Genomic DNA, 19,695 nt, shown 5'->3' with positions numbered 1-19,695 from the left:
GTGCTTTTATAAAGTCATTGTTATTATTACTCAAGTCAATGAGCTGTTAAGTACAAGCTTAATTATGACCTATGTTCGTCATCTTGATACTTAATGCACCAGATGCACTTTTCCTGCTTTGTCAATTGCCTGATCTGTCAGTCGACTGAGCGTTCCCTGCCAAATGTGACTGTCTTCCATCTCCAGAGGAGATAGTTGGTTTACCCACATCTAGACTTCATCGTTTTCTTCCCAAAATATTTTGTTCCCGGACACAGGTTCCATCAGAAATTTCCATCAGGTTGGAAATTTGTTGTTTACTCACCACATCCTAGGTCAGAAGAAACAAAGGAAACAATATCTCATCTTGATAAATGATTGAGATATGTCAGATGACATACTAATTTTAAAAGTTGTTAATCCCACTTAAACATAGATGACGAATTAATTGAAACGTGGGCTAGCCGGCCTGCTCTGCACTGCATCCGGGTAGTGCCTTTGCTCTCAAGTTAACCTGATTGCGCAGAGGTGCCCTCGTTTCCTGACTTCATCCCCAAACCATCACGATTATTTCAGTTTACCTTCTCCTTTTCCCAGAACATCTTGTTTGCAGTCCTGCAAAGGGAGTGTTCGGTGCAAAGACAATTAGGCATTGTTATCATTGACATACTAGTAGGGGAATGCCTCTGCTGGAGGTCACCCACCAGGACGCACAAATCCGTGGCCCACACCCGGGCAGGCTGGGCTCGGAGGCAGGTGGGTCGCCGCTCCTTCCAGACCCAAGCCCAGGGCGCTGGACGGTCGTGGTTCACCCAGGGTGGGGGCAAAGTGCCCGGGGTAGCAGCACTTCTTATTTTTGGTGGAAACTGCCCCTCGCTCCGGCTTTCGGGACCTGGGGGTGGGCGCACGCATCGCGACTGTCCCTCTCTTAAGTGGGGCACTCCGCGAGCCCCACCCCCGCCCCCGGTCACCTCTGCGCGCCCCCCTGCAGCCCGCGCAGCGCCCCCCAGCGGCGGCGTGGCCTCCGGCCGCGGTGGCCACGGAGCTTCCGGCGAGCTCGCCAGTTGTCTCCGTCGCCGCCTGGGAATCTGGGGCCCCGAGCGACTGCGAGCCCCGGTCTCCGTGGGACCCGGGGAGGACGCGCGGCCGCTGCGCCTGCCCCACCCGCCACACCTGGGAGCGGGGAGGCCCGGGAGAGGCGGGGCGCGGCCAGCGGCTGGCTCGGGGCGGAGCAGCGCCGCCGACCGCCCGGGGCCTGGAGCGCCGCGGAGGGGGAGGGTCTCGGGGCAGAGCTCTCCTCCTCGGGGGAGGGACCCCAGCCGGGGTGCACAGCCGCGGGAGCCAGCTGCCGAGTCGCCGCCCGTGGGTCATGGAGCGGGCCAGCCCCGGCGCCGGGGGGGCGCAGCTGCAGCGGGATCAGGACTCCGTGGAAGCGTGGCTGGATGATCACCGGGACTTCACCTTCTCTTACTTTGTCAGGAAAGCCACCAGGTAAGGAGGGGACCCCCGGAGGACGCGCCCGGGCGCTGAGTGACCTGGGGGCTCAGCCCGCCCCCTTCCTGGACCTCCCCCCTTCCTTCACCCTTGAACGCGCTGTGTTCCCAGGCCCTTTGCCTTCGGAGAGGGCTTTGGTCCCGCTGGGGCGTAGAGACCTCGACTCCGTGGCCGGTACAGTCGAGACGCCCGAGCGTGGGGTTCGATCCGACGGTGTTGGAGCCCCTTCCCTGCAGCCCCTCCGGGAGCTCCATTTCCAGCCTGGTCGCAGCGGCTCCGCTCCGCCCCCGGCCCCCGTGCCCGGCCCTCGGCGGGGCGGGGAAGCGGGGGGTGGGTGGGGTGAGAGCGCGAGGAGCCCCGAGGCAGCACCGTGCCGGAGTCGTCCCGGAGTGAGTGCGGTCGCCTCTCGCCCCCTCGCAGTCCCTCCCGGGCTCGCGCGCTTCCTTCCACTCTCTCCGGCTGCGCCCAGGGCTCCGCGGCGCGCACGGAGGCGCTGGGGAGGGCGGCGGCGGCGGCGGCGGGCGGAGGCGGGGCGGCGGCGTCCCCGCAGCCCGAGGAGCAGCCGGGCGGGCTCCGGGGCGCACCGGCTGCAGGCGGCGGCCGTCGGGGGCGCCGCGCGCCTGGCGGGGCTGGTGGGGCGGCCCCGGGATCCCCCCGCCGCCGCGCGGGCTCGGCTGTGCCGGGCGCTCCCCGCCAGGGGGCGGCGCAGGGCGGGGCGGCGGCGGGCAGCGGGCAGCGGGGTCGGCGAGCAGCGAGCAGGCTTGAGGGGCCGCCTCACCTGGGCTCGTCGTCGCCCGGGCGCCCCCGGAGCCCAGGGCCTGCGGAGGCCGCGGGGGCTGCGCCTCCAAAGTCCTGTGTTCGCTATGTTGCCCTTTGGAGACCAAACAAGGTAGTTGGCTGAGCATCCCCCCTTGCCACTTCCCTTGGGGGCGCGGCTGGGTGCGGGGTGGGGGCGGCGGGTCCCGGCGGGGGTGGGGGCGCTTCCCTGGAAACGGACTGTCTGATGGGCTTCTCCGCCTTTGTTGTCTTCCGGTGTAGTAGTACTTGGGGATCTTAGACGCGGCTCTGGTTTGTTTTTTCACAAAAGGCTGTTTCTCCTAAAGAGTTGATGTGGATGTCCTCACTGTCGGGCTTTGGGGACGGAGCCTTGACTTCGGGCAAATCTGCTCTCCAGGGCTTCGTTGCCCCGCCCTCCCCGTAAAGTCTCCTTGCCCGCCTTGGCCGTCTTCCTTCGAAAGTCCTGAACCTGGAGCCAGCAGAGGATAAAGCCCCGAGAGAGAGTGACGTGTGCTCGAAGGACGCTGTTCTGCGGTCGGGCCGGGCACTCGGGCACCGGGCTCCGGAATTCTTGCCTGCTGCGGGCCGCGGGTCCCAGGGCTCCCCTGCCACTCCGAGGCCCTCTGTCCCCAGTTCCCTTCCCCCTGGCCCACTTCCCCCTCTCTGCCTCATTGAATGGGGAGTGGGCAGGAGACCTGGGCTGATCTTTTTTTTTTTTTCAGTGTGTCAGGGTGTTCTTTGGAGGTGTTCTGTAGGCAGGTTATTAATAGTTGAAAGGAAAACCTGACGGGTCTTACATAAATCAGCATAAATGTCCTCTCCCCCCCCCCCTTAAGATAGGCACTTAGGATAGCTTGGTGGTCGGTGTTAAATAGTCGTACGTAAGAATGCTTCTCTCAGAGCCTGCCAGAGCTTTGCTAGTAACTTTTCATCGGCAAACAAATGGAAAGAGTTAAATTTACTTTGTTTTCCGCATTACTTTTTCTCCCAAGTAGCATAGACTTAAAATCCTAATTTCTCAGAGTTGCTGCTCAGTGTAAAATTTAGGTCATCTGAAACTCTATATAAAGGCTTTTTTTTAAGCGATGGTTATTATATTATACTTGTTGACAATAGACTGACCACCTTTTTTGAAACGTATGTGTGTATTATATATTCTTGTATATCTAACTGTAAAGGTTCATGTTGAGTAAAAGTCAGAAAATGAAAGTGTAAAATATTTAAAGAGTAGTACAGGCCATTAATTTTAAGAGTTATAAAGCGCTGAAAGCTGTCAGTTTAAAGAATATAATCTAAGCTGTGTGTAGTCAGGGGTTCTGGTTTGGGCTTATATTTGGTGGCATTAACTGGAGATTTAAGAGAGATTAGACAGTAGTTGATTCTAAAAATTCCAAATTTCTAAACCAAGTGTGATTCATATGGTTGTGGTAAAAACTTATTGCAGACATTTTGACTTTAGAGCTAGGATTTTTTTTTTTTTTTTTTTTTAACTAGAGGCTCACATTACTTTGCTTTTTTCCCTTCTGTTCCACGCTGTAAGTGTTAAATGAGTCTGTGATTCAGGACCCCATGAAACAGATTGTTCTGTAGAAACATTTAACATGTTTTAAAATTTAAAATATTTCACTCAGCATCATACCCTCCAGTTCCATCCACGTCGAAGCAAATGGTGGGTATTTGTAATATTCCATTGTATACATAACCACATCTTCTTTATCCATTCATCTTTCGATGGACACTGAGGCTCCTTCCACAGTTTGGCTATTGTGGACATGGCTGCTAGAAACATCGGGGTGCAGGTGTCCCGACGTTTCATTGCATGTGTATCTTTGGGGTAAATCGCCAGCAGTGCAATTGCTGGGTCGTAGGGCAGGTCTATTTTTAACTCTTTGAGGAACCTCCACACAGTTTTCCAGAGTGGCTGCACCAGTTCACATTCCCACCAACAGTGTAAGAGGGTTCCCTTTTCTCCGCATCCTCTCCTAACATTTGTGGTTTCCTGCCTTGTTAATTATTCCCCATTCTCACTGGTGTGAGGTGGTATCTCATTGTGGTTTTGATTTGTATTTCCCTGATGGCAAGTGATGCAGAGCATTTTCTCATGTGCTTGTTGGCCATGTCTATGTCTTCCTCTGTGAGATTTCTCTTCATGTCTTTTGCCCATTTCATGATTGGATTGTTTGTTTCTTTGCTGTTGAGTTTAATAAGTTCTTTATAGATCTTGGAAACTAGCCCTTTATCTGATACGTCATTTGCAAATATCTTCTCCCATTCTGTAGGTTGTCTTTTAGTTTTGTTGACTGTATCCTTTGCTGTGCAAAAGCTTCTTATCTTGATGAAGTCCCAATAGTTCATTTTTGCTTTTGTTTCTTTTGCCTTTCGTGGATGTATCTTGCAAGAAAGTTACTGTGGCCAAGTTCAAAAAGGGTGTTGCCTGTGTTCTCCTCTAGGATTTTGATGGAATCTTGTCTCACATTTAGATCTTTCATCCATTTTGAGTTTATCTTTGTGTATGGTGCAAGAGAGTGGTCTAGTTTCATTCTTCTGCATGTGGATGTCCAATTTTCCCAGCACCATTTATTGAAGAGACTGTCTTTCTTCCAGTGGATAGTCTTTCCTCCTTTATCGAATATTAGTTGACCATAAAGTTCAGGGTCCACTTCTGGGTTCTCTATTCTGTTCCATTGATCTATGTGTCTGTTTTTGTGCCAGTACCACACTGTCTTGATGACCACAGCTTTGTAGTACAACCTGAAATCTGGCATTGTGATGCCCCCAGCTATGGTTTTCTTTTTAAAATTCCCTGGCTATTCGGGGTCTTTTCTGATTCCACACAAAATCTTAAAATAATTTGTTCTAACTCTCTCTGAAGAAAGTCCATGGTATTTTGATAGGGATTGCATTAAACGTGTAAATTGCCCTGGGTAACATTGACATTTTCACAATATTAATTCTGCCAATCCATGAGCATGGAATATTTTTCCATCTCTTTGTCTTCTTCCTCAATTTCTTTCAGAAGTGTTCTGTAGTTTTTAGGGTATAGATCCTTTACCTCTTTGGTTAGGTTTATTCCTAGGTATCTTATGCTTTTGGGTGCAATTGTAAATGGGATTGACTCCTTAATTTCTCTTTCTTCAGTCTCATTGTTAGTGTATAGAAATGCCACTGATTTCTGGGCATTGATTTTGTATCCTGCCACGCTGCCAAATTGCTGTATGAGTTCTAGCAATCTTGGGGTGGAGGCTTTTGGGTTTTCTATGTAGAGTATCATGTCATCGGCAAAGAGGAGAGTTTGACTTCTTCTTTGCCAATTTGAATGCTGCCTTTAATGTCTTTTTGTTGTCTGATTGCTGAGGCTAGGACTTCCAGTACTATGTTGAATAGCAGTGGTGAGAGTGGACATCCCTGTCTTGTTCCTGATCTTAGGGGAAAGGCTCCCAGTGTTTCCCCATTGAGAATGATATTTGCTGTGGGCTTTTCGTAGATGGCTTTTAAGATATTGAGGAATGTTCCCTCTATCCCTACACTCTGAAGAGTTTTGATCAGGAATGGATGCTGTATTTTGTCAAATGCTTTCTCTGCATCTAATGAGAGGATCATATGGTTCTTGGTTTTTCTCTTGCTGATATGATGAATCCATTGATTGTTTTATGAGTGTTGAACCAGCCTTGTGTCCAGGAATAAATCCTACTTGGTCATGGTGAATAATCTTCTTAATGTACTGTTGGATCCTATTGGCTAGTATCTTGTTGAGAATTTTTGCATCCATGTTCATCAGGGATATTGGTCTATAATTCTCCTTTTTGGTGGGGTCATTGTCTGGTTTTGGAATGAAGGTGATGCTGGCCTCAAAGAACGAGTTTGGAAGTACTCCATCTCTTTCTATCTTTCCAAACAGCTTTAGTAGAATAGGTATGGTTTCTTCTTTAAACGTTTGATAGAATTCCCCTGGGAAGCCAACTGGCCCTGGACTTTTGTGTCTTGGGAGGTTTTTGATGACTGCTTCAATTTCGTCCCTGGTTATTGGCCTGTGCAGGCTTATTTCTTCCAGTTCCAGTTTTGGTAGTTTGTGACTTTCTAGAAATGTGTCCATTCCTTCTAGATTGCCTAATTTATTGGCGTATAGCTGTTCATAATATGTTTTTAAAATCGTTTGTATTTCCTTGGTGTTGGTAGTGATCTCCTTTCTCATTCATGATTTTATTAATTTGAGTCTTCTCTCTCTTCCTTTTAATACGGCTAGCTAATGGTTTATCTATCTTATTAATTCTTGCAAAGAACCAAGTCCTGGTTTTGTTGATCTGTTCCACAGTTCTTCTGGTCTCGATTTCTTTGAGTTCTGCTCGAATCTTAATTAACTCTCTTCTTCTGCTGGGTGTAGGATCTATTTGCTGTTTTTTTCTCTAGCTGCTTTAGGCATGAGGTTAGCTTTTGTATTTGAATTCTTACCAGTTTTTGGAGGGATGCTTGTATTGCGATGTATTTCCCCCTCCGGACTGCTTTTGCTGTATCCCAAGGATTCTGAATGGTTGTATCTTCATTCTCATTAGTTTCCATGAATGTTTTTAATTCTTCCTTAATTTCCTGGTTGGCCTTTTCCTCTTTTATCAGGATGGTCCTTAACCTCCACGTGTTTAAAATCCTTCCAAACTTCTTCTTGAGATTTAGTTCTAATTTTCAAGGCATTATGGTGTGAGAATTCGCAGGGTCGATCCCAATCTTTTGTTATCAGTTCAGACCTGATTTGTGACCTAGTATGTGGTCTATTCTGCAGAAAGTTCCATGTGCACTTGAGAAGAATGTGTATTCAGGTGAGTTTGGGTGTAAAGTTCTGTAGATATCTGTGAAATCCATCTGGTCCAGTGTATCATTTAAAGCTCTCGTTTCTTTGGAGATGTTGTGCTTAGAAGACCTATCGAGTGTAGAAAGTGCTAGATTGAAGTCACCAAGTATAAGTGTATTATTATCTAAGTATGTCTTAACTTTGGTTATTAATTGATATATTTGGCAGCTCCCACATTTGGGGCATATATATTGAGGATTGTTAAGTCCTCTTGTTGGATAGATCCTTTAAGTATGATATAGTGTCCCTCTTCGTCTCTCACTACAGTCTTTGGGGTAAATTTTAGTTTATCTGATATAAGGATGGCCACCCCTGCTTTCTTTTGAGAACCATTTGAATGGTAAATGGTTCTCCAACCTTTTATTTTCAGGTTGTAGGTGTCCTTCTGTCTAAAGTGAGTCTCTTGTAGACAGCAAATAGATGGGTCCTGCTTTTTTATCCAGTCTGAAACCCTGCGCCTTTTCTTGGGGTCATCGAGCCCGTTTACGTTCAGAGTTACTATTGACAGATATGAGTCTAGTGTCATCATATTATCTATTCAGTCCATTTTTTTGTGGATTGTTCCACTGAACTTCTTCTTAAAGGGGAATTTTAAGAGTCCCCCTTAAAATTTCTTGCAGAGCTGGTTTGGAGGTCACATATTCTTTCAGTTCCTGCCTGTCTTGGAAGCTCTTTAACTCTCCTTCTATTATGAATGAGAGCCTTGCTGGATAAAGTATTCTTGGTTGCATGTTCTTCTCATTTAGGACCCTGAATATATCCTGCCAGCTCTTTCTCGCCTGCCAGGTCTCTGTGGAGAGGTCTGCTGTTAATGTAACATTTCTCCCCATAAAAGTTAGAGATTTCTTGTGTCTTGCTGCTTTAAGGATCTTTGCTTTATCTTTGGAATTTGCAAGCTTCACTATTAAATGTCAAGGTGTAGAGAGGTTTTTATTGATTTTAGTGGGGGATCTCTCTATGCCCTGGATCTGAATGCCTGTTTCCCTTCCCAGATTAGGAAAGTTTTCAATTTTAAATACATGTTTAAATACATGTTTTGTCCCTCTGTCCCTTTCAGCGCCCTAGGGAACCCCAAGTAAATGTAGATTTTTCTTCCTCAGGCTGTCATTTATTTCCCTTAATCTATCCTCATGATGTTTTAATTGTTTGACTCTTTTTTCCTCTTTGCCATCAACTTGCCTTCTACATCACTCACTCATTCTTCCACCTGGTTAACCGTTGGCATTAGGACCTCTAGTTTGGATTGCATCTCATTTAATTGATTTTTAATTTCTGCCTGATTAGATCTAAATTCTGCAGTCATGACGTCTCTTGAGTCATTTATGCTTTTTTCTAGAGCCACCAGTAGCTTTATAATAGTGCTTCTGAATTGGCTTTCTGACATTGAATTATAATCCAAATTTTGTAACTCTGTGGGAGAGAGGACTGTTTCTGATTGTTTTGAGGTGAGTTTTTCCTTCTGGTCATTTTGCTCAGGGCAGGGTAGCCAAAAACAAGCTGAATTGGGAAAAGGAGAAAAAGAAGAGAAAGAAGGAAAGAAAATGAAAGAAAAAAGAAAAAAAGAGAAGAAAGAAAAAAGCGGGTTGAAGCAAACAAATCAAAAAGCGAAAAACAAGGGGGAGTATCCTCTGATTCTGTATACTGTAAATCCCTTGACCTCTCCTGGAACTTTCCAGTGTTGCTTGGTCAATAATTTTATTTTCCCCTGTCCCTCTAGGTGGTCTTCTGGGGGAGGGGCCTGCTGTGCTGATTTTCAGGTGTTAGCACTTGGGGGAGCTGCTCTGCCCCCTGCCTGGTGCAGGGCTCAGTGAGTAACGTTTATCCTGTTTATCTGGTGAGGCCACTGTGAAGCTCAGTGGGGGATGTTTACCCCGTGAGGCCCCAGGAGGAACAGCCACAGTGGCGGGGCCAGCTCTGGAGCCCTGGAGTCAGCCCCCGCAGTAACTAGGAGCTCTCAGTGTGCAGGGCCTGGAGGCTCCGGGGCGGGGCGCTGATCTGCTCAGCCCGGGGCAGGAGCGTCCTTGCTGTCCTGGGCCCTCCCGGCCTCTGCCTGGTCCGGGGGAAGGCCGGATCCTGGGCTGTGTCCCTGCGCCCTGTGCTCCCGGGCCAGTGCTGTTGGCATCGCGCTCCCCCGGGGGCACAGCCCCCTCCCCGCCACCGCCCGAGCCCCTCCCAGCTGCTCCGGGTCCAGCCGTGCGCCTGCTGCAGCCCTTTAGGGAGCTCGGCTGCGGGGTGTGGCGCGCTGTCCCCGGGGCGCAGGTGTCTGTAAGTGCGTCTGGGAGCCTGAGGGCACCCTCGCCCCTCCTGGGTCCTGCTCCAATTCCCTGCGAGCGACTTTCAGTCCGGGAAGATGGTGCAGCTCCTGCTCCTCCAGGTCGGGGCTCTCCTGGGGCCTTCCTGTGCTGGGGGCCTCTGCCCGGCCTCAGCCCGGCTCCTCGCGGCCCCTCCCCCTCGGAGGCCTTTTGTTTCTTTATTTCTTTTTCCGCTTCTTCCTACCTGGATAGAAGCGTGAACTCTTCTCACTGTAGCATTCCAGCTGTTCCCTCTTTAAATCTCCGGCCTAATTGGTAGATTTTCAGGATTTTTTGAAGGTCATCTAGGTAATTTGGTGCGGACAGGTGACTTGGGGACCCTGCTCTTCCGCCCTCTTGCCCAGAATACTTTTCCGACGTTCTTTCAGCTACACGTATTTCGGGCACTAATGACTTGTAATCAAAAAGTGACTTAATTTTTCACATCAACCCTTTTAAGTTATTATTTAAGTTATTTTAAGTTAAATAACTTAAATAACTTCCGAATGCTGTTCAGTTAAAGAGACTGCGATCTGTAAAAATCGGTGTTTTCTATCTGATTTTCCGTCTGGAGGTAGGGGAATCCATGGGTCGGGGTTATTGGATAATACCCCCGGGGAAGATATAAACAGATAGGCCTCGGTGATATGTGTATACGTGTGTGTATAATCCCAAAACAGGCAAGAATTTTTAACAGAATCCTTTGAAAAAATCAATAGAAAAGCCCTGTGCCCTTTGCTGAGAAACTAAATCACTATTTTCCTAGTGACGATCTTTAAGGATGAGAACGGTGTGCTGTCACAATCGATTATGTGAGCAGACGTGCTTTTTTTTTATTTTTATTTTTTGTGCTTCTAAAGATATCCTGAAATCTGTTTAATTAGACACTGAAGGCAGGGCATGTGGCCTAACTTCAGTTAAAAACAATCAAAGGGCAATGAAACGCCGGGACACCTGCACCCCGATGTTTCTAGCAGCCATGTCCACAATAGCCAAACTGTGGAAGGAGCCTCGGTGTCCATCGAAAGATGAATGGATAAAGAAGATGTGGTCTATGTATACAATGGAATATTCCTCAGCCATTAGAAATGACAAATACCCACCATTTGCTTCAACGTGGATGGAACTGGAGGGTATTATGCTGAGTGAAGTAAGTCAATCGGAGAAGGACAAACAGTGTATGTTCTCATTCATTTGGGGAATATGAATAATAGTGAAAGGGAATAGAAGGGAAGGGAGAAGAAATGTGTGGGAGATATCAGAAAGGGAGACAGAACATACAGACTCCTAACTCTGGGAAACGAACTAGGGGTGGTGGAAGGGGAGGAGGGTGGGGGGTGGGGGTGAATGGGTGACGGGCACTGAGGGGGGCACTTGACGGGATGAGCACTGGCTGTTATTCTGCATGTTGGTAAATTGAACACCAATAAAAAATTAATTTATTAAAAAAATAAAAACAAAGGAAAAAATGCCTGTAATTTAATATAAAAATATGATGCCATCAGATACTCCAAAGATATCCCTACCTTAAATATTAGTGCTTAAAACTAGCTTCTTAAAAAAAAAATAGCTTCTTTTTCTTTTCTTTTCCTTCTCCACCTTAGCTAACTTTTTTATGTAACTGGCTTAGGAGGTCTGTGCAAATCAATTAAGGTTTGGGATCGAGATGGTTTTTACTGCAAGATGAGAACATTCACTCATTACAGGCCCCCAGGCATGTGGAAGATGATCTTCAGTAGGACAGTAGCCGATATACTTCATGTTCATGAAAATTCAGATAAAAGGTGATGCTATTCGGAAGACCAGTTTTGACAGGAAAAAACTACATTTTGGCTGCAAAGGTTAGTTAGATGCTGGAACATGATACTAAGAGGAATATCTTCCTTATTCGTTAGACTTTAAAAATGTTCAACTTATTACCTCAGGGTTTGGTATCAAATTAAAAATAGATAAATGGAGGCTTTAATAGTAGCCGTCTGTCTGGAGAGTTTTTATTTGGTTTGTCTGGAGAGAGGAAGGATGGCTTAGATTATCTTTGAATGTCTCTTTTGGATATTTCATGAGGGGAATGCTGTGGGTGGGGTGGGAAGATACAAATCACATGAGCAGATGATCTAACAGCTTCAGTGAAGTGTTGAAGACTGGGAAGGGGAACGAGGCACTTCAGAGTTGGAGGGAACAGGTAGCCTGCAGAGAGGAACTCAGAAGTCATTTGGTTCAGGGTGTTTTGAATAAAATAAATAGTGGTTCTGTTCATGAACAAAAGAAGTATCTCAGCTACGAATATGTAAGCAACTATATAGTACGTTGCTGTCTATGGTCTTGCTGCTATGAGAATGTAAGTAATCGTGAGTCGATATGTAAAATTGGATGTATTGAAAGTGACAGGTTTCATCAGAAGTTTAATATAAAATTCAATGGTGCTTGTCTCCTAAGCTGTGATGTGGTGTGAGATGGTTATAGACAACCAGAGTCCATACATCTAATGGACCGGAAATAAGTCACTAATACTGAATAATGGGACCTAGTTGGAGGGAAAGGGCCTGGGAAAAAGCTGAAATATACAAAGAGCAAACGATGCCCCTGGTCGAGTGTGCTTACTCTAATAAGTCCCAGAGAAATCTTTGTTATGTTTCACATGTTTGAGGAAAGAATTCCAAATGTCAGACACACGTGATATATATTGTACTTCCTACTGGGCGACAAATGTATGACTTAGAGGTAGTTTCTGTAAGTAGTGCTATCCTCTCCAACGGAGATATGTCCCTGACAGAGCCAGTGGGGTTTCCCTACATAAAATAAGTTGGATTGTGTGGATTCCCACAGTAGTGGTGTTCCGGATGAGGGTGTCTGTTTGTGTAAATGGAGGTCTCAGTCCTTGGATTCCCCAGAAGATTTATGTGGGGATCTGCACTCCAATGAGATAGCCAGAAAGAATGTAGTAAACACAAAGCAGTTCATTAAAGCAAAAAAAGTACACTCTCAAGGTGGGAGAACAGGCAGGTTGTGAGAGGTGGAACTGGCCCCTAGGTTGTTCTGGGATTGGGTATTACTGGGCCTCTCTGGGCTGGGAGGAGCTGTGATCTGCAGTGAGGTGGTCTCTTAATGGAGGCTGCCTCCAGTCATTTGGGAAGCTCCTCCCGCAGGTTGGGAGTGAGTTTGACCCTCTGAGGTTTGGCAGCCTTCTCCATGGGGGGGATAGAGAGTTGTACCCATTATGCCAATACATTATAATGAGTCTAGGAGTTCCCTTGGGGCAGGGGTGGAAGGGGAGAGAGCATGCTCTACACCTGAGTCATTTGATCTGCCCACCCCAAGGTCTTAGAAACTACAAAGGAAGCCATTGTCTTCCCAGGATTTTAATGTGTAGCTTATTTGTCACCAGCCTTGCCTCTGCTCCCCTCTCCATCATTCCCCTTTAAAGACTGGGGACCGGGGATCCCTGGGTGGCTCAGTGGTTTAGCGCCTGCCTTTGGCCCAGGGTGCGATCCTGGAGACCCGTGATCGAGTCCCGTGTCGGGCTCCTGGCATGGAGCCTGCTTCTCCCTCCTCCTGTGTCTCTCTCTGCCCCCCTCTCTCTCTCTCTATCATAAATAATAAATAAATAAATATTTAAAAAAAATAAGACTGGGGACCCTGCCTTAGGGTGTTCCTTCCACTGCTTCAGTCTCCCTTCTGCGAGACAGTCTCAGATTTTAAAATCTGATTCTAAGAAAATTTTTCTTTCAAGTATCTAATGGCATTGCTGCTCATTCTGCTTAATTTAGCTCTTTGTCAAGGCAAACAGTTTTGTTACTGTAGCTACAGGCGAACCGGGAAAGGAGACTTTATACCCAATTATCTAACGTGATTTATTTACTGATTTATTCACTGTCCTTAAAGAAAAGTGAGTTGATGTCCTCTTTGAGGAGGGGTATAGACAGTTCTTTCTATCTATCCCAGCAGTGTTTCTGGACACTTCTTACGTTACCCAATGGGCAGTGAGGGGTAAGCAGCAACATAGCACAGTTTTCAAGTGCCTCCCAAAGGAGATCTCAGTATGAGCTTTCCTAGCGAGAAGTTACAAATTCCCATGGCTTCTCACCTAAACATATGAGATATAAACAGCAGGTGTTTATAGTCCTGAGTTCTTCTTTTAGCAATTATAATATCAAAAATTAAATTTTTGCTTCTCAGTGAGGTCTTGTATTTTGTTAGCAAGATTTATTGAGGATCCTTTGGCATTTAAGAAAACAGGAATTGAGAAACATGGCAGTGAATGGTATGAAGACAGAACAGGGAAACTGTATTTTTTTCTGGACAATATATGCTAAAATCTTGACATATCAGTGTTTGGAGCTCAATGTAGCAGATGTTTTGATGTAACAGTTTTTTGGAGGTAACTTGACCTCTGCAGATGGCTTCCTAGTCTGTACATCAGCATGTGGCTGGACCTGTGCAGTTTGTTTGATGTCCATGCCCCTCATTTTCTTGGTTGCTTCTGTGCCACTCCCGGGGCCTTTCTAATTGCCCTCTATGTGCTGTTCTCTCTGGGTGGGAGCACTCTTATCTCCAGCCCTCCACTGGCCACTGGCCGGTGCCTGCCTTCTTTTTTTTTTATAGGATTTACTTATTTATGATAGACATAGAGAGAGAGGCAGAGACACAGGAGGAGGGAGAAGCAGGCTCCATGCCGGAAGCCCAACGTGGGACTCGATCCCGGGACTCCAGGATCACGTCCTGGGCCAAAGGCAGGCGCCAAACTGCTGAGCCACCCAGGGATCCCCAGTGCCTACCTTCTTTAGAGCTCCTCTCAGGTCAGAGAGGCTGTATCATCTCTTCCGAGATTGCTCAGCTCCCCTCACTCTGCTTCCTTCTACTCTGCTTGAGTTGTCTTCACAGCTCTTATCTTTACCCGAAGTTATATCCTATGCTTCTTTGTTCTTAAGTGCTGCAACGATGTCCAGTTCCAGCTGTCTTGTTCACTGAAAGATTCATAGTGCCTTAAGCTGTACCTGGCACATGGTAGGGACTCAGTGAATTAAGTCCAGTGAATTCATGATTGTCCAAATGGATCATTTGGAAATTCAGACCTTATTAGGCTGATGGTGCTTTATTTTATTAAATGAAGTTTTGGAGAGGTAGAATTTGTTTATCCCCACCCCAGGTCTGCAAAGGTGAATTTATATTCTTTATTGGTGTTACTTGGTATTAGAGATCTGAAGTGCTGATTACTCACTCCTTTCCTCCTCCCCTGGATTCCAATGGAATTTAAACACATAGTGAGTTGGATAGAGATTGATATATGCATTATTAAACTGAGCACCGCCTGATAGCCTACAGCGCTGGGGCCTTGGAGAAGCTTGATTTAAAGCAACTTGGTTTCCAGAATGTAAAATGGACTACCCACTCCTTTGGCAGTTACCTCTCTCCCTCCAACTGAATGTTGAGTGGGTCTGACCAGGAGGCCTTATGGCATGAAACAAAAGATAGAGGGCCCACCGACCTCAGCAAGCCATGAGCAGGCCATGAAAAGACAAAATGGAACCTATTTTATTTATCTGCTAGTTAGAAATGTGAAAATGTGGCTCAGTGGATGTCAGATTCTACTGGTTTCATTAGCAAGTTCTCTTCATATGGAAGTGATTCAGGAAAGAGGTGGAGAGTGAAATTGAAAGGATTGTTCCAGCTCCGCCCCCCTCAACTGGGAACCAAGCAGTATCCCCTTTTCAGTGGGAAAAAGGGGACAGGTTGCAATTATGGTTGTCCCCTGGGTGATTGCAGTTGCAACACGTATATTAAAATATACCTACTAACAAATAATTTTAACCAGAAAAGAGCTATCAACACAGGATGTTTCTGAGAGTTGCTTGCAATTGTGAGTCATCTAGACATCTGCCAAATAAAATAGTAGGTTCTATTTGTTCGTATGTTTAAGGGGAGGAATGGATGTTAATCCAGCATCTGTTCAACACCTGTCAATAAGAAATGTGTATCCTTATGAGAAAATATCATATCCTACTCTTGATATGTTTAGTATGACTAATTCTAACTTCATGTACAAACTCAGGAGCTTTTTATGTTTCAGGTTCGTGGGAGTAAGGGAGAAGTTCTATACATTTTGGATGCTACCAACCCTCGACACTCCACCCGGCTTCGCTTTTTTCATGAGGCACCGTCTCAGAAGCAGAAAACCTTGGCTGCCATTCAAGTAAGCTTATTTGCATCTTATTTGTACTATGTACTGTGAGAGGAATGAACTAATTTATAACTGCACTGCCTGTTTTAAATTTATTCCCAATGACCTGCTTCAAATAACAGTAACTAACTCATAAGGCAGAGAAATCTCATCTATTCAGCATATGCGGAAAATTGACACCAGATCATTATCTTTATGAGAATTCTTGAGGGAATGAATCACATGGTCTGATATTGTCTTGGCAGATCTTGTTTTCAAGTACTTTTGATTCATTCAGTGAACATTTATTGATAGTTTCTTTATTTGATGGTTTATTTGGCTCATAGGACAATATTCTGTGTTATTATTTGGGAAAGGCTTCATGGAGAAATTTTACTTGGGTATATCCTCATGACTAGATTTTGAGCTTCTCGAGGATAGGTATTAGCCAGGGTGTCCCAGAGAAATAGAACCGATAGGATCTATATATCTGTCTTTCTCTCTATCTGTTTATATATCTCTCTATCTATCAAAAGATTTATCCTAAGGAATTGGCTCACGTGGTTATGGAGGCTGGCCAAGTCCAGAATATGCAGAACAAGTGTCCCACTTTGAGTCTAGAGGCCACAGGCTGTCGTAGAAGAACCAGTGTCTCACTTTACACACTGTTAGGCTGGAAGAGCAGATATTCTAGTTTGCAGATCATCAAGCAGGAGAATCCTCTTATTTGGAGGAGGATCACCCTGTTGTTCTGTTCAGGTCTTCAACTGATAGGATGAGGCTCACCCACACTGGAGGACGATTTGCATTAGTCAAGTCCATCTATTTAAATGTTAATCTCATGCCAAAACACCCTCACAGAAACACCCAGAATGATGTTTGAACAACTATCTGGTGATCCTGTGGCCCAGTCCAGTTAATACATAAAATTAACCATCCTCAGTAGGAACCGTATTTTATTGAATTCCATATGCCTGTATCCTAGCCTAGTACTACACATTACATTGGGCTCTGATAGAAACTGTGAGTTGAACTTAGATGATTCCTCAGCAGAAATTCAGCCAAGATGAGAAAAAATTAAGCAAAAAGTTTTTAGAGGAGTCCTCTAATTGAAACTCCTTCATCAGATGGTTAATAGAACAAAGAAACATTGCAATTTATTGGGAAATTGGTTGATTGCATGTGAAAGCACAGCTCCTGGTACCTAAGCTGCAAAAAGAAAAAGCAAAGCTATGGTTGGCAGAAGTGAGAGAGAAGGAAAAGAATAAGGGAACTAATATTTCTTTAAGAATTTACCATGTGCGGGCAGCCCCGGTGGCTTAGCGGTTTAGCACTGCTTTCCGCCCAGGGCGTGATCCTGGGGACCTGGGATCGAGTCCCACGTCGAGCTCCCTGCATGGAGCCTGCTTCTCCCTCTGCCTGTCTCTCTCTCTCTCTCTCTCTCTCTCTCTCTAATAAATAAATAAATAAATAATCTTTAACAACAAAGAATTTACTATGTGTATTGTTCTAGAAGCTTCATTGTACATCATGTCATTTACTCTGATCAGAAAGACTGTAAGTTTAATAATTTGCTGAGAGTTAAGCTGATTTCACTCAATTCTGAGTGTAAAGCCCACAGTCACAAGAGGGAAAATGCACAGAATTAGGTTTTAAAGTAACCAGAAAGGATAGTCATCTAGAATATTCCATTTCCTGATGTTATTAGCTAACCATATTTTTTTCCATACAGATAAGCATTGGATAACCAATGTAATTACTGTCTTTTTTTTGTCTGGATAAATGAGAGATGCCTCTTACAAAAGGCTAGATTGGGCGGGAAAATAGAATCATTTTGGCAGCTGGAGATATTCAAGCTACTTTTTAGGTTATTCACGATATACATTGATCCAACCACAAATTTCAACTGATCTTTTTAAATGTGTATACATTAATTTTTTTCAAGCATTTTGTATTTTTTTATGGCTTCCTGATGCAGTCCTCTTACAGCACCTCCAGCGTGACCTCACAATTTTTATTTACAAATTCAGTTCAAGTGTCTCCTTGTGAATGTTACTGATACAAAAAGCCTACATGTAAGTTCGATCCGGTAGCCGGGAGCGGAAGCGTAACCCCGAGAGCCCTGACAGCCCCACCCCCCGCCACGCCTAGTTTACCATCACCAAAAACCCCGGGAGGGAGCCGCAGCTGCCAGCAGCCGGCCCCAGTCACCATCACCGCAACCATCGACACGAGGCCCGAGACCCAGCAGCCGCCCCGCCTCCCCCCCCAGCCGCCACCCCCCCTCAGCCTGCCGCCGACACCAAGAGCCCGGCACCACGGGCAGCGCGCAGGGAGCGCGGCCCGGCGGCCTCACATCCGGGGCGCCTGCCGGCGGGGACAAAAGGTCATCGCAACGAAGGTTTTGGGAACAGTAAAAATGGTTCAATGTAAAGAAACGGATATGGTTCATCAACATGAATGACACCAAAGAAGAATGTATTTGTACACCAGACCTGCCATAAAGAAATAATACCCCAGGAAGTAACCTTCCGCAGATGGTAGGAGATGAAGGGAGAGACTGAGGAGTTTGATGTTGTGAACGGAGAAAAAGGTGCGGAGGCAGCAAATGTTACAGCCCTTGGTGAGTTCCATCAAGGCAGTAATATGCAGCAGACCGTCACCATTATTAGACGCTATCCACGTCGCAGGGGTCCCTCCACGCAATTACCAGCAGAAATACCAGAAAGTGAGAGTGGGGAAAAGAACGAGGATCGGAAAGTGGCTCCCGAAGGCCAGGCCCACCGCGCCGGCCCCTACCTCAGGCGACGGTTCCCACCTTACTACTTGCGAGACCCTACGGCGTCGACCACAATAATTCCAACCCTCCTGTGCAGGAGAAGTGATGGAAGTGCTGACAACCAGGGTGCAGGAGAACAAGGTAGACCAGAGAAAGAATAGTATCGAGGTTATAGACCACGATTCCGTAGGTCCTCCTCGTCAAAGACAGCCTAGAGAGGATGAAATGCGAAGAAATGGAAAATCAAGGAGTGAGACCCAAGGTCAGCAGCCACCTCGACGTCGGTAACCATGCGCAACTTCAATTACCGCGCACCAAGGACGCCCAGAAAACCGTAAACCACAGATGGCAAAAGAGACAAAAGCAGCCGATCCACCAGCTGAGCATTCGTCCGCTCCCGAGCTGAGCAGGGCGGGGCTGAGTAAATGCCGGCTTACCATCTCTACCATCCTCCGGTTAGTCATCCAACATAAGAAATAAGATGAAATTCCAGCAATAAGAAATGAACAAAAGAATGGAGCTGAAGACCTTAAGTGCTTGCTTTTTGCCACATTGACCAGATAAATAGAACTATCTGCATTATCTATGCAGCATGGGTTTTTTATATTTTTTACCTAAAGAGTCCTCTTTTTTGGTATTGATAAACGTTTTTTTAAAAAAAAAAAAAAGCCTTGTTTTTCCTCATACACCTTTAAAGGTTTTTTAAATGTTCATATCTGGTCAAGTTGAGATTTTTAAGAACTCATTTTAATTGTAAAAAAGATTACAACTTGATTTTTTCAAAAAAGTCCACAAACGGGCAAACACACCGTTAATAAAGGTCTTAAATAAATAAGAAAAAAAAAAAAAAAAAAAAAAAAAAAGCCTACATGTAAGACTCATGGAATTATACTTTAGGGAAACCCACTGTTTTGTATTCTTTCTTTATTATGTGTTTTAGAGAATGTTATTCTGTTTAAACTACATTTTTTTTTCTCCTTATGCTTAAATAGTAACTCTAACCTTTGCTCAGATGCCTTTTGTTTGTGACCTTTCTTCCTATTGGTGGTTATGTCTGTATCATCGATAACACTCTACGTTTGCCCAGACTCCCAAAGTATTGCCTGCTCAGCTTTGAGTTCCCTTTAACTGTATATTTTGCTTGCAATGATCCCTTTAGGTAATGGAATACTATGTCGGTAGGTGTTTATCTCTACCTTTTACCCACATCACTCCTCTAGCCCCTACTTATGTATTTCTTTATATGGGAACCACCTGCACGTCTCTCTTGTTTAGTAGCCAGTGTTGCGAAGACTCACAGAGTTCTCCCGGTCATTCGGTCATTCAGTGTAGTACCTGTCTTCTGCTATGTCAGGTGCGCTTCCTTCCTTGAAAT

General features: G+C 45.7%; 1 protein-coding gene and 1 pseudogene across 5 annotated transcripts; both read left to right on the top strand.

Moving 5' to 3' along the window:
• The first annotated feature begins 674 nt into the window (after nt 1-674).
• LOC129514397 (collagen alpha-1(I) chain-like) lies at nt 675-17,628 on the top strand. Of its 5 annotated transcripts, none has more exons than XM_055332956.1 (3): nt 675-1,862; nt 15,452-15,574; nt 17,274-17,622. In XM_055332956.1, the coding sequence occupies exons 1-3, from the start codon at nt 1,422-1,424 to the stop codon at nt 17,286-17,288; spliced, it is 579 nt and encodes a 192-aa protein (XP_055188931.1). In that variant the 5' UTR covers nt 675-1,421; the 3' UTR covers nt 17,289-17,622. The 5 variants fall into 5 exon arrangements, with proteins under 5 accessions (XP_055188931.1, XP_055188928.1, XP_055188926.1 ...); XM_055332953.1 differs by having other exon boundaries at nt 1,422-2,362; nt 17,572-17,628; XM_055332951.1 differs by having other exon boundaries at nt 1,422-2,362; nt 17,520-17,622.
• LOC129514396 (Y-box-binding protein 1-like) lies at nt 17,591-18,800 on the top strand (annotated as a pseudogene).
• Nucleotides 18,801-19,695: the final 895 nt, after the last annotated feature.

This window comes from Nyctereutes procyonoides, unplaced genomic scaffold (genome assembly GCF_905146905.1).
Source record: "Nyctereutes procyonoides isolate TBG_1078 unplaced genomic scaffold, NYPRO_anot_genome, whole genome shotgun sequence".
Lineage (NCBI taxonomy): Eukaryota > Metazoa > Chordata > Mammalia > Carnivora > Canidae > Nyctereutes > Nyctereutes procyonoides.
The sequence above is the reverse complement of the archived record's forward strand: the minus strand, read 5'-3'. Positions and strand labels throughout refer to the sequence as shown.

Excerpts from the sequence above, each read along its gene's own strand:
- LOC129514397 (XM_055332951.1), top strand. The coding sequence starts at position 1,422 with ATGATCACCGGGACTTCACCTTCTCTTACTTTGTCAGGAAAGCCACCA. Across the intron at positions 2,363-15,451 it reads CCCTTTGGAGACCAAACAAG|GTTCGTGGGAGTAAGGGAGA; the intron begins GTAGTTGGCTGA and ends TTTATGTTTCAG. Across the intron at positions 15,575-17,519 it reads AAACCTTGGCTGCCATTCAA|TCCTCTTACAGCACCTCCAG; the intron begins GTAAGCTTATTT and ends TTCCTGATGCAG.